Source organism: Emericellopsis cladophorae (assembly GCF_022114955.1).
Source record: "Emericellopsis cladophorae strain MUM 19.33 chromosome Unknown NODE_133_length_17443_cov_115_309455, whole genome shotgun sequence".
Taxonomy (NCBI): Eukaryota; Fungi; Ascomycota; class Sordariomycetes; order Hypocreales; family Bionectriaceae; genus Emericellopsis; species Emericellopsis cladophorae.
This window is the reverse complement of record NW_026251058.1, coordinates 5,290-16,974: the sequence shown is the minus strand read 5'-3', so window position 1 is coordinate 16,974 and position 11,685 is coordinate 5,290. Positions and strand designations below refer to the sequence as shown.

Sequence of the window (11,685 nt, the reverse complement as noted above, 5' to 3'; positions counted from 1 at the left end):
CCGCTAGCTAAAGAATTGTCCGGCGGGCGGGAGAGTTCAGTAAGGTCCAAGAAGCTACACGGGTAGGATTTAAACACCGTCGGGAAGATTCACATGGGTTGTTACGATAGCTAGACATTTATTGTCCGAGAACCATGGACGTCCGCCCGTGCTCATGCATAGGCTTTAAGGCTTGTTTGTTGGCCAGCTTTGCCATCGGCCCCGCATTGCAGCCCGGACACTGCTGCAAGATGGCTGAAGGGTTGTGCCCGGCAGATGCCGGCCTCCCACCGGACACCATAAAGAAGGGGCCTAGACTGCCAAGGCAAAGCAACCACAACGGTTTGGTGGGAAGACAGCGAGGAGGCACAAAGAAAAATCCATTTTCCGCGTCCTGCATTACAACGCTGAGTAGCTGGGCTTTCACCCTCTGAAGGCAGTGTCTTATTCTATCACGGAACACAACGATCCGGAGAACATGTCGTTGCATTGGGAGACAGGAAAGGGAATGGCTATATAATTAGACTTGACTTGCACCTCGAAACGATTCAAAACTGATCTAGGACTATCCTGCTGCACATTCACTAGTGTAGTACACTATGACGCCTCTCTTGTTTCTCTTGGTTGCCCTCGCGTCGGCGCAGTCGTCTATCACTGCAGTCTTGGACGTTGCCGTTCGGAATGGCGCGCCGCAGCAACTAGCTAGTGGCATTATCTACGGCACCCCAGATGTGCAGAACCAGATCCCAGACAGGTTTTACACCGAGACAAAGCTTAAGTACTTCCGAGCTGGCGGTGCGCAATTGTTCGGCGTAGGTCAGCGAGGCTGGCATTACAACGAATACCCGGCCCGATTTCAATCAACTTTGAGCAACTACCGTACTGCGCGCAAGTACGGGGGCGAGTTCCAGATCCTTCCCCACGACATATGGGGAACCGATACCGCGAACAGCTCGACCCATTGGCCTGGGGACAATGGCGACTGGTCTAGCTACGACCGCTTCCTGGATCGCCTGATCGCTGACATCAAGGCAAACAACATGGTGCCTGGGCTCAAAATTGACATCTGGAACGAGCCGAACTTGCCCTTGTTCTGGAACAGGGGCCTCCAGCAGTGGCTGGATCTGTGGCGGAGAACACACCAGAGGTTCCGGTGAGTCTCTGCCGGCGAGTGTGGTTGTTCTGTCTTTGATGAGCTCTAACTCTCCTTCAAGTGCCGATCCGCAGCTGAGAGGCGTTCCGCTCATTGGACCTTCGCTTACGATTGCTCCTACATTGACTGATCCCTGGTGGGACGCCTTTATGAGATGGCAGGTGACCCAGAACGTTCAAGCAGACCAGTACACCATCCATTTGCTTGGGTCGACAACGGATCGTTTTAACGACATGCAGTCGGTTGTGTCCGTCATGGAGCAGCTCTATGCTAGGACTGGAGCAGCACGCAAAAGCTATTCTGTCAACGAATATATAAACTCTGGCAACGAACGCCAGAACTCCGCCAATGCTTGGCACATTGCTCGATTGGAGCGTTACAATGCTTCTGGTCTTCGCGCAAATTGGCTATCGACCTGGGAGTTACACGATTTCTTGGCTGAGCTCGTCTGGCGACCCAACGCAAACTCCCAGTACCAACCCAACGGTGCCTGGCACATGTACAGATACTATGCTCAGAGCATGACGGGCACTCGTCTTGGCACTTCTGGCTCCCCGGATGGTGCTCTTGACATCTTTTCTACCCTTGCCTCTGATGGGACAGTTCGGATTCTTACGGGGGTACGGGCCCGGACCGGAACCTGGGAGATTGAAGTTCGCAACCTGCAAGCACTTGGCTTCCCAGCCAATGGTCAAGTTACGATCAGAACTCTAGGGTTTGATGATGTGGGTTTGCGAGGTGTCTCAAACGGTCCCAGCGACCGTGGGACCTACACCCATACCTACACGAATGGAGTCTTGAGGTTCCCTATCTACCAGACCCAAGCCGACCTTAGGACTGCTTGGGCCTTTGAGTTCAGAAGGTGAATGACTCTCGAATCAGCCCTCGTCCGTTTCGTTTGATAAGAAGCAGGACTTTCAGCGCTCTTCTACCGCGTCTGTGCTGGTTTATGCCCCGATACTGATTGTAGCGTGTGAAGGTTGGGAAAGGAAACATATTTATCAACGGAGCCTCGAGGTTCGATGCTTCTCAACATCTGTGCTTAGCTCTGCGAAATACTCATAGGAAATACGAGTCAAGGAACTTTCATAAGTACAGGCAAAAGTTCTATGGGACTACCCGTACTAAGCCGTGTCAGCCTTAGGGAATCGGCCGCATAATGCAATCTAGCCATCTCAATCGAGAGCTGTTAGTGGTTCCCTCTCATGTTCAAGGGGAGCTATGCGGCAAATAAGGTGTGTATATACTTGATGTAACGCCGCCGCCGAAGTGCAGCGACGTCACGTCTCCGCGTCAAACTCTGGCGCCTTGTTGACTATGCGACCTTGAAGCGTATTCGACTCTACAAGGTTGAGAATCAGGTTTACGCCTGCGATGACTTCAGCGGACACAAGGCCCTACAATATACAAACTCCCTTTTACCTAAGCAAAAGGGGCAAGTTTAAGTCTTGTGAATATAAAACCCCCAACTTTTCTCTTACTTAATCTACTTTACTTCTTTATAGCTATGTACGAGAATCATAGGTATAGAAGGTTAAGAAGTGGATCAGATACCTTAACGGCTCTAAGAGCTCGGGCCTACTAGACATGCTTGACCGTAATGCATTCGGATAGTGTACCCATGAATAGCTTCTAGCACCTACCAGCTACGAGCCTGATTCGTGTGCTGAAGTCACGGGGCCGGAGCGCGAGCGGGATATGGGGCGGACGTGCCGAATTGGTAGGTAGTTGGCTTGGTGACGCCTAGCGAACGTCCGCTGCTGTATGATTTCCTCGTCTCTTCGTCCTCAGATCAGTATGTGCGAGCCATCCCTTCTCGTTCCCTCTCATTTCTTCGCAAGTCCAACTCTCATGTGCCCTCTACCCCCCCGATTGGCTCGGAGGTAATACGGGACAAAGACCAGGTCCTTCTTGTCTGCCAGCGGCGTAGATGACTCGGTCGCTCCGGGTTCGAGTCCGGGGGCCCGAGTCGTCCACTTACCCATGTCGCGGATCCAGCCGACCGTCCTGAGCGCGACGAAATGCTCGTCCGTACCATCCACGGTTCGCTTCTCTTCAGTGACTTGTGACTGATCCGAGATGACCACGTCGCGGAAATGGTTCTCCTCCCACGGGTGGTCGGCGTCTTCCACGCAATAGATGATCGGTCCACGTGCCATCGCGAGCGAGTTCTGATTCGTATAAGGGTGGGGGGACAGGTGGCGAGGCTCGAACCCATGGATGGTCACCTCGAAAGAACCATGTTTCGAGGTGTACGAGGACGGGAGTGTTAGATACCCTCGCTCGGCTGTCGCGTCGTGGCATGGGGGTGACAGCTACAGAAGACGCAGGATTGCGTTAGTATAGAACATTGACGGCAGACTGCAAAGATCCAGTCCGGCCATCTGCAGGCTCAGGATGGTGTTTGGACTCACCGTGAACTCGCCCCTAGACCATGCAGGTAGGCGCAGGCGGACGACAGTATCGACGGACGATGGCGCGACCAGGCGGAACGACACGTTGCCGTCCCACGGCCAATTAGTCTCCTGCTCCAGAGTCACTTTTTCACCACCGGCATCAAACTCCACCTTGGCGGTCGTGTACAAATGGACGTTCACGTGAGCGACACGGTCTCGGTATCCATAGTCCCAGAGGTAGCCTCCGAGGCTGCCGAACAGGCGCATCAGGTTAGGAGGGCAACAGGCGCACTCGAACCAGTCGTGACGGACGCTTTTGTCCTCGTCGGAGCTGGCCAGCTGGTTCACGTAGGTGAACTCCCTACCGTCCAGGCTCATGGCCGTCATCACCGCGTTATAGAGGCACAGTTCCATAATGTCGGCGTATCGCGAGTCCAGTTCGAGGTGGAGCATCCGCTCGGCGAGCATCATAACGGCGATGGACGCGCACGTCTCCGCGTAGCAGCCGCCCTCGTTCGTACCCTGAGGGAGGAAGTAGTCGCGGCCGAATCCTTCCCAGGCGCTTATAGCACCGACGCCGCCGGTCACGTACATCTTCTTGTCGACCATGTTGTCCCAGAGGGTTTTGGCAGCCTTGAGGTATTCGTCTCGGGAACGGTACGGCTTCCCGCCTGTTTCATCGAGGACGACGAGATCAGCGACCGCGATCAGCAGGTACACGGCGCGTACCGAATGACCCTCAATCGTCTTTTGCTGGAGGATCGGAGCGTGGGCCTGGTTATACCAATGCGCATGCGCCACCGGGTACGGATCAGGGCGCATCCACGGGCTGTCGCCGCGTTGCTTCTCCTCCCAGTCATAGTAAAGCTGCCCATCCTGCCCGTTCGGGTTGCCCCTCTCCTCTATGAAGTACTGGGCCAGATCGTAGGCATCCTGTTCGCCGGTCGCGTGGTACAGGCGAAGAAGCGCGAGCTCAATCTCGGGATGCCCGGGATACGCATGCCTCTGGCTTTGGCCCGGACCAAATACGGACCGAATCAGCTTGACGTACTTGAGAATGGGTTCCATCAAGAGGTCATTCTTGTAGTACTCTCGATGGGCGAGGGCGCCCTCGATTAGATGCCCCGCGTTGTAGCTTCACCCGTCCGTTGTCAGCGGCCTATTTCCTCATGGGCGGCATAGTAAGGGGGAGAGGAAGGGCAGAGTGCGTCGACGCCTACGGGTCGTTCCACTTACAGCTCATGCTGATCCCGGATGTTGGACCAGCGGGCGTCCGGCTCCACCACGGTGAAGTAGACATTCAGATAGCCGTCCTCCTGCTGAGCGGAGCGGATCATGTCGACCAATTCGCGGACGGCAGTATCGACCTCGGCATCGTACGACTCGAAGAGCAAGTAGCACGCTCCCTCAATCCATTTGCCAATGTCGCTGTCCCAGAACAGGCTCTTCGGAACGGGCCACATGGACTTGTCGTCGTACACGGGGTGCCATTGCAGCTTGAAGCAATCATAGCGGCCGGAATCGCGCAACTGCTTGAGCTGGGCTTTGACCGTGACCTGGCTTATGGTTGTCTTCTGGCGCTTCAGCAGGGATGGCCCATTGAAGACGGTGTCTTTGTACGTAACCTGTGGGTAGGGCATTGTCGCGCAGGCAAGGCAGAGCCGAAAGGTGTGTAGTGCGCACGGGAGAGGCCTGTGAGCTTGGGAATCCGCGGATGACCAAGAATGAGATTCAGGAGCGTGGGAAATATGAATCACAGACAGAGCCACCATTCCGGGTCTTGTCCTCTCGGAACTCCAAGTTTATTGGGACGCAGGCGTCCCCGGAAACCAAGCAACATTCCGGTGTCGCAGCTCCGGGGGGACAGCACCGCCACGCGCACAAGACAAGATCGTACAGACTGGTCACTGGTCCCTCCCCGCCGGCCGACCGGGCTCTGCAGCGCGCGGGGGCTCTGAAGTGCGGCTCTGGAGACACGCGAAATGTACCAAGGGGATCCAGACTTGGTCGCAGGAGGGTTGGGAGTCAGGGGAACGCCCCAGCAGCCATCCATCGGAGCCCACCGGAGCCCACCGGAGCCCCGACTTGCGTTCCCCGCTGCGAACCAGCCGTATGTCTCCATCTAATGTGAATGCATGTAGCGAGAAGCCTACGTGCTCATGCACGTTTATCTGTTCGAGGCATTGCTGTGCTCAGTGCACCGGATGGGTGAGCACTCGAGATGAAGAAACAAGAATCAGGAATGTGAGGAGATTAAGGAAGAAGAGTAAGAAGAATAAGAAGAGATAGTTATTCCCAGGAGCAAAGAACATGGGTGCTCAAATGCGCATAAATAGAGCCTCAAGCGGCCATCTCTTTGGTAACATGGGATTTCGCACCATCCAACCAGATATCCTCTCCCAAGGCACCTCGGTGATACAACCGCAAGCTAATGGATTGTTAAACTTGGTCGATATGCGACGCCGCTTCCTTTTCCGCTGCCGGGGCCTCCTCGCCCCTGTGCCGGGCAAACTCTGCGTGCAGTCAGCTTCCAATATTCTACAGGGCTGGGGTACGAGTGACGTACGGTCCACGGCTGTTGCCCTGAACTTTCTGGCCGGAACGCGGTTGTCAAAGAGCAGGTCAATCTCGCCGAATGTGCGGTCTTTGGTCTCGGGCAGGCGGAACCAGCACCAAATATTGCAGAGGAGGTTGGTGCCGGCGTAGAACAGGGCCGTTCTGGCGCCCCAGTTCCAAGCTGATTTTACGCGTCAGTCGGGGTCAGCAGACAGGAAACGGGTTCAAGCGTAGTCATGAACTGGGGAATGGTTCCGGATGGGTTGCTTACCGGTAGCCGAGATCATGCGCGGGGTGACCGAGTTGGAGAACAAACCCGTCAGGTTGTACACAAACCTTCCAATGACAATGGTCTTGTACCTCAGCCTTCCGGACGGTGTTTCTGCCACGACGGGGTAGCACACCGGGCCAATCGTGATCATGTTGCACAAGGTCGAGATGACAAGAAGGATCCCAATCGCCAGTTGCGTCTCTCGCGTCTCGGTGAAGCCAAGACCGCCGATGACGACCAGGCAGCAGAACATGAAGCTCAGACCGGTCATGTAGATGGTGGCCCGTCCAAAGTGGGGGAACAGAAGCCAGCAAATCATTCCACCGGCAATATAGCAAGCCGACAGGGAGATGTTCAGGTTGAAGGCCTGGACCTCGTTGAAGCCGGCAGCCTGGAGGAAGACCACAGAGTAACCCAGGATGGCATTGCCGCATAGAATCTGGGCCGCCCACACTACACAGTTCTACCCGAGTGATTTGTCAGCATGGACCTGAACAACAAGGAAAGGGAGATGAGGTTTGCGCGACGGCGGCGGTGGTGGTGGTGGTGACTCACAATCTCCGTGCGACGCAGGTTGGTGCCCCGGAAACAGTCAAGGTACGTCGCTTCGCCCGACTCGGCGGTCTCGAGTTCCGTGGTGTACTGAATGTACGCAAGGGTAGCCGAGGCCTTTGCCTCCCTGTCTGGGGTATCTTGTTGAAGGCGGATCAAGCTGTCCAAGGCAACGTCATGCTTCTTGCGGCGGACGGCATTCCAGGGCGACTCTGGGGCAAAGTAGCCGACCGCCAGCAGGGGGAGGGGCCAAACCCACTGGAGCGCAAAGGGGAGGCGCCAGCCCAGATCGCCCTCGAGGTCGACGCAGAGCCGAACGACGACCGAGGACAAGAGGATACCAGCCCCCCAGCACATGCAGACATAGGCGGTGACGTAGGGCCTGAGAATGGTAGGGACGACCTCGGAGGCGTAGGAGGTGGACAGGGTCTGTCGAGAATGGCATCTGCCGTCAGCATTGCCTGCAAGGCTTACCTCCTGTCTGCGAACCGACGGGGCTTATGGAGGAGGAGGAGGCTAACCTGGAAGACACCCCACGAAATGCCGCACATGAACTCGCCAAGGGCCAAGACGGACAGGGTTGGCGCAAAAAAGACGATGAAAATCATCAGCGCCATCCAGCCCATAAAGAACATCATGGTGCGACGGCAGCCGAAGCGATCTTGAAGAAAGCCGTTCAACACAAGACCCGTCATCTGACCAACAAGTGCCGAGTTGGACAATCCGGATTGCCAAGCGGCGGTAATGTAATGGTCGCCCGTCTCGGCATCAACATCTCCAAATCGGGTTTGAAACTGCGTCTGGCCGTAGAAGGAAGTAATCTTGGGGCCTGTGTTAGCAATGGCCATGCCCGGTCTTGCGAGGCGGGAAAGATTCGACTGACAATGACCACATCGTAGCCCTCCATGATCAGACTTGTGGACAGCAGCATGGCCCAGAAGACAGCCTTCTTGTACTTCTTCAAGGCCTGCATGACAGTCAAGGCTCTGTCGGCGACATCGCTTTCTTCGGCCTGGCGGACGAGGTCGGTGATATCGGCGCCCTTGAGGTCAAGGCCTGGAAGCTCCCGCTCCGTCGGGATCACTTGCTCGGCCGTCATGGTGAGAGTGTCGGGAGATGTATCAGTGGTTGGACCCGACGAGTTTCCGGGAAACGTGAGGATATCAGTGGAACAACGTTGCAGGAAGTATTCCCCTTTAGTATGAGTGTCCCAAGTCCCCATCTGTTTGTCGCCCGCCGGACCTGACAGAACTTGAGCTGCCAGAAGCCCATTCGTTCTGCAGGGCTGGGGATTGTCTTCCCCATGTTCCCCATGTTCCCCAGGGTTGGGGTAAGCCCCGGTGGGCGGGCGCCCCGTGCTCTTGTCTCCGGTGGGCTGGGCTCGACAGGGCGGCTGGAATCTTACGCCCAGTCGCACATTGGTGCGCATATCAGTCCCCCAGGCCTTGGCCTCCTCGCTTTTCCAATCCCTTGCTGTTGGAGCAGACCTTCTCAAGCGCCTCTAGGACAGCTGTGTAGTCCTGAGTGCGCCCCCACGCCATGGAGACCGTGCCCAGGATTTTCCGACCCTCTCTCAGCACGTTGATGGGACCCTCGGCAGCGTAAATGTTGCCAACACCAGCAATGTACGCCCTCATACTTGATGGTCTGCCTGATCGGACGTACAGCTGTACCATCTCATCATCGTTTGGCCTATCGAGCCGGATAAATGTTGGATCAGGCTCGCTGTCTGGTGGAGTTGTCGCGGTTGCAGAGCAGCTGTTGGCCTCAGCGTGGAATGGGGCTTCAGGGCTCCCCTGGCGCGTGACGCTGCCACTTCGGCAGTGGTCGCCGTCGCTCACATGTGCAGGTCGCGACGTTGAGTGTGCCCTTGACGCGTAGGAACTATAAGCCCAGACGGTCAAGGTGGCCAGGAAGACCGAGATAGGCTCGTAGAAGGCTCGACAGCTGTATCGCCGAATGTGCCAGTACAGACAGCCGCAATGCAGCACCGCCAGTCTCGCCTTGTGCTGTGGCAGAAGCAATCGCCTCGTCAGTGTACGTGGTCAATACGCTTGGATGTCCGCGTCCGCTTCAGTCTCACCTCGTCTCGTTGAGCCCATTCTATCACTTCTCGTTCGGCGCTGATCACATCATCCCGCTCCGCTGCGGCCTCTCCACCCAATCGGGGGTCTTGCGCCACGGTAGCAATCGATTTGGCCAGTATCCGAAGGCTTTTGTACGGCACCAGAAGGACGACTCTGGCGAAATGAAGATGGAGCACCGATGGATGCTCGGCACCAGCGAGTTGGGCAATGGTCGCCATCGCTGCCCAATGCAGGACATCGACACAGTCCAGAGCCGCATTGCGCCAGCTGGCGAGCAGCACTCTCGTACTGATGTCCTCATCCGGGGGGCTCTCCGGATCATGGAGCAATTCTCCTTCCACCTGGTGTGCAGTTGGTACCCATGTAGCAAGAGGTCTAGCGAGGGACCTCTTTACTTGCCATATTTCCTGGTATATCCCGTGTAGCAACAGTGTCCGACTGAACTCGCCGATGCTGGTACCGAGACATTTCTGCCGGAAGATGAGCTGCACCGCCCTGGGTAATGATGGACACGCTAGAAATCAACTCAATGTTAAATTTAACGCTGAGAGACGTGAAGACTGACTCTGTTCCGTTTCGGGCGGCATTTCTAGCCAGTCTTTGTATGACCTCGTCGCCCACAGCCGATCAGAAGGCAACGGGCACGTGATGACATCGAGAGAGAGGGGAGGTTCGCGGTCATGGTACATCGACATGCAGCCTACAAGCTGCCGTCCGGTCAATTCAGCCAGTTTCGAAAGCGAAATAAGGGGGAGGATTCACGAACCCATATGGCATATGTCAGTCGTCGCTTTGTTTCCTCTGCCAATGCTCTAGTCCATGCCACCTCGTGCGCGGCAGGGCTGTCGTGCTGACGTTTGTGCTCCGCAGATGATGATGCCTTCACCATGTGTGTCAGATTCAGTGAGGACAACAGATTGCCCTGTCGGCTTTGCGCTCGAATAGAGAGCTTTTTCGAGCCCGAATACAGCATCCCAATGTGACTGAGAACCTGTGTCTGAGCCAATGCAACGCCATGGTGCTTACGATCCAAAACCTCAGCCTCAAGTAAGATGACTCTTCTAAGAAACTCGTGCAAAGGCTCGACGCAGTTGGCGAACTCCTCCGTCTCCGTGTACTGACAGCCTATGGCACTCATTCCTAGGGCAAGTGGCCAGTATCCGTTTGGGGACACCTGGCTGTGGACGATGGGCAGGATAGGGTCGAAGTTCTCGTAGTAGAGCCGGTTAAAGAGATGAAAGTGATGCAGGAGTGGGAATCGCGAGCTGTCATACTTTGGATAGATCCCGTTGTCCACCACGCAGAGCTTGGCGAAGTGGTTTTTCATAGCCTGGTACGTCGTAGCACTCATGCCGTTGCTACTCAGGTCCTCTCCCACATGCTCAATGCAAAGGTGACCGAGATCGGGAAACCCCAACGACGGTGGTCGCTCGTCTGGAATGGCAAATTTCTCATCGGAAATCGGTCCAAGGCGACTTGCCCCAGAGATGAACACATGTGGTATTCGACTCCGAGTGGTGCACGGAATTCTAGCGCCATCCAAGCTGGTCGCGTAGAGCTCTCCCTGCCTGCCGGCTGAGGATCGTGATTTACTGATTCTGTGTGAAGGCGACCTCATCGAGGATACTGTCCCTGTGGGCGACCGAGACCATGCGGAATTGGGCGCCATTTGCCCGTCAATCGCACCAGGTAGATCCTGCATCACCACTACGGGGCTCTCTTGCTGGCGACCATCAAGTCCGCGCTCGATTGTCTGCCCCTGGGTAAGAAACCGATGCGTGCTGGAGGTGGGGATAGGATTGTCAAACGAGCAACTAGTGACCATGTCCCCGGGGATGTCAGGAAACAACCCCAGTGAGCTGACGCCGAAACCAAGTATAGATGTGTAGTCGCTGTCGGCCGACTCATTGACGGGGAGCCAGTTAAGAGGCAAGTCATCAAGCTGAGTGAAGCCCATGTCCGGCACGCCCAGCTGACTTCTTACCTGATGGGGATCCCGAAAGTCCCGTTGCCCATAGAGAGGGTGTGTCACACCTGGGCCGCGAAAGCTGCTGCCCTGGATCACGACGCCATTCGCCTCGGTGACGGCGGGATCGGATGGAAATGAGCCGACCACCATGTCGTTCTCGGATCGGTCTACCATTCCAAAGACAGGCTGCGTACTGCCTGCCTCGGTGGGCAACATGGACGTATCTTGTCCAGGTATTGTATCCATGATTCCCTCCAGGCCACCTGGGTCTGTGACCCGGGCGTCGGCCACCATCGCGTCAGCCGAGGACGCATCCGAGGGCCCGATCGCTCGGGCATCTTGTCCATATCTCCTGACACAATTCCCTTCACCCAGAGGACTTTCTACGCCGCCATCCGGGCACTGTTCGGCGTTTCTCTTTGGAGACTCTGGGGGGTAAGAGCAGGGTAACGTTCTCGCAATACAGCGGTGGCACGGTTCACCGCGTGTGCAGGCGGCCTTGGCCCTGGCGCACTCGAGACAGGCTCGTCTTCTGCTTCGAAAGCTGGTCTGCTGTGTCGCGGTCATGTGCGTGGTCTCGTGGCGATGTAGGATGTCGCTGCACGCAGTGTGAGCTTGGCAAGAACCAGGAATCGATACGCCAGGGATGGGAACAATGTGCCCTACCTTCGCGCGAATGCCTTGGAGCATTTCCCACAAACGAAGTTCCTACTGGCGTCGTG

The 11,685-nt window shown here is 56.2% G+C and overlaps 4 protein-coding genes across 4 annotated transcripts; 1 reads left to right on the top strand and 3 right to left on the bottom strand.

Annotated features, from left to right (window-relative positions):
- Positions 1–578: 578 nt before the first annotated feature.
- J7T54_002737 (uncharacterized protein) lies at positions 579–1,998 on the top strand (the record flags this gene model as incomplete). The annotated part of the gene is made up of 2 exons (XM_051510599.1): positions 579–1,132; positions 1,194–1,998. 2 exons carry the CDS (start codon positions 579–581, stop codon positions 1,996–1,998), a joined length of 1,359 nt encoding a protein of 452 aa, XP_051358520.1.
- A 414-nt stretch (positions 1,999–2,412) lies between these two features.
- J7T54_002736 (uncharacterized protein) lies at positions 2,413–5,168 on the bottom strand (the record flags this gene model as incomplete). The annotated part of the gene is made up of 4 exons (XM_051510598.1): positions 2,413–2,501; positions 3,114–3,447; positions 3,547–4,663; positions 4,765–5,168. 4 exons carry the CDS (start codon positions 5,166–5,168, stop codon positions 2,413–2,415), a joined length of 1,944 nt encoding a protein of 647 aa, XP_051358519.1.
- Positions 5,169–5,967: 799 nt separating this feature from the next.
- J7T54_002735 (uncharacterized protein) lies at positions 5,968–8,006 on the bottom strand (the record flags this gene model as incomplete). The annotated part of the gene is made up of 6 exons (XM_051510596.1): positions 5,968–6,041; positions 6,095–6,265; positions 6,356–6,818; positions 6,911–7,336; positions 7,429–7,728; positions 7,791–8,006. The coding sequence occupies 6 exons, from the start codon at positions 8,004–8,006 to the stop codon at positions 5,968–5,970; spliced, it is 1,650 nt and encodes a 549-aa protein (XP_051358518.1).
- A 331-nt stretch (positions 8,007–8,337) lies between these two features.
- Positions 8,338–11,257, bottom strand: J7T54_002734 (uncharacterized protein; the record flags this gene model as incomplete). The annotated part of the gene is made up of 4 exons (XM_051510595.1): positions 8,338–8,916; positions 8,991–9,335; positions 9,761–10,428; positions 10,681–11,257. The coding sequence occupies 4 exons, from the start codon at positions 11,255–11,257 to the stop codon at positions 8,338–8,340; spliced, it is 2,169 nt and encodes a 722-aa protein (XP_051358517.1).
- Between the last annotated feature and the right edge of the window lie 428 nt (positions 11,258–11,685).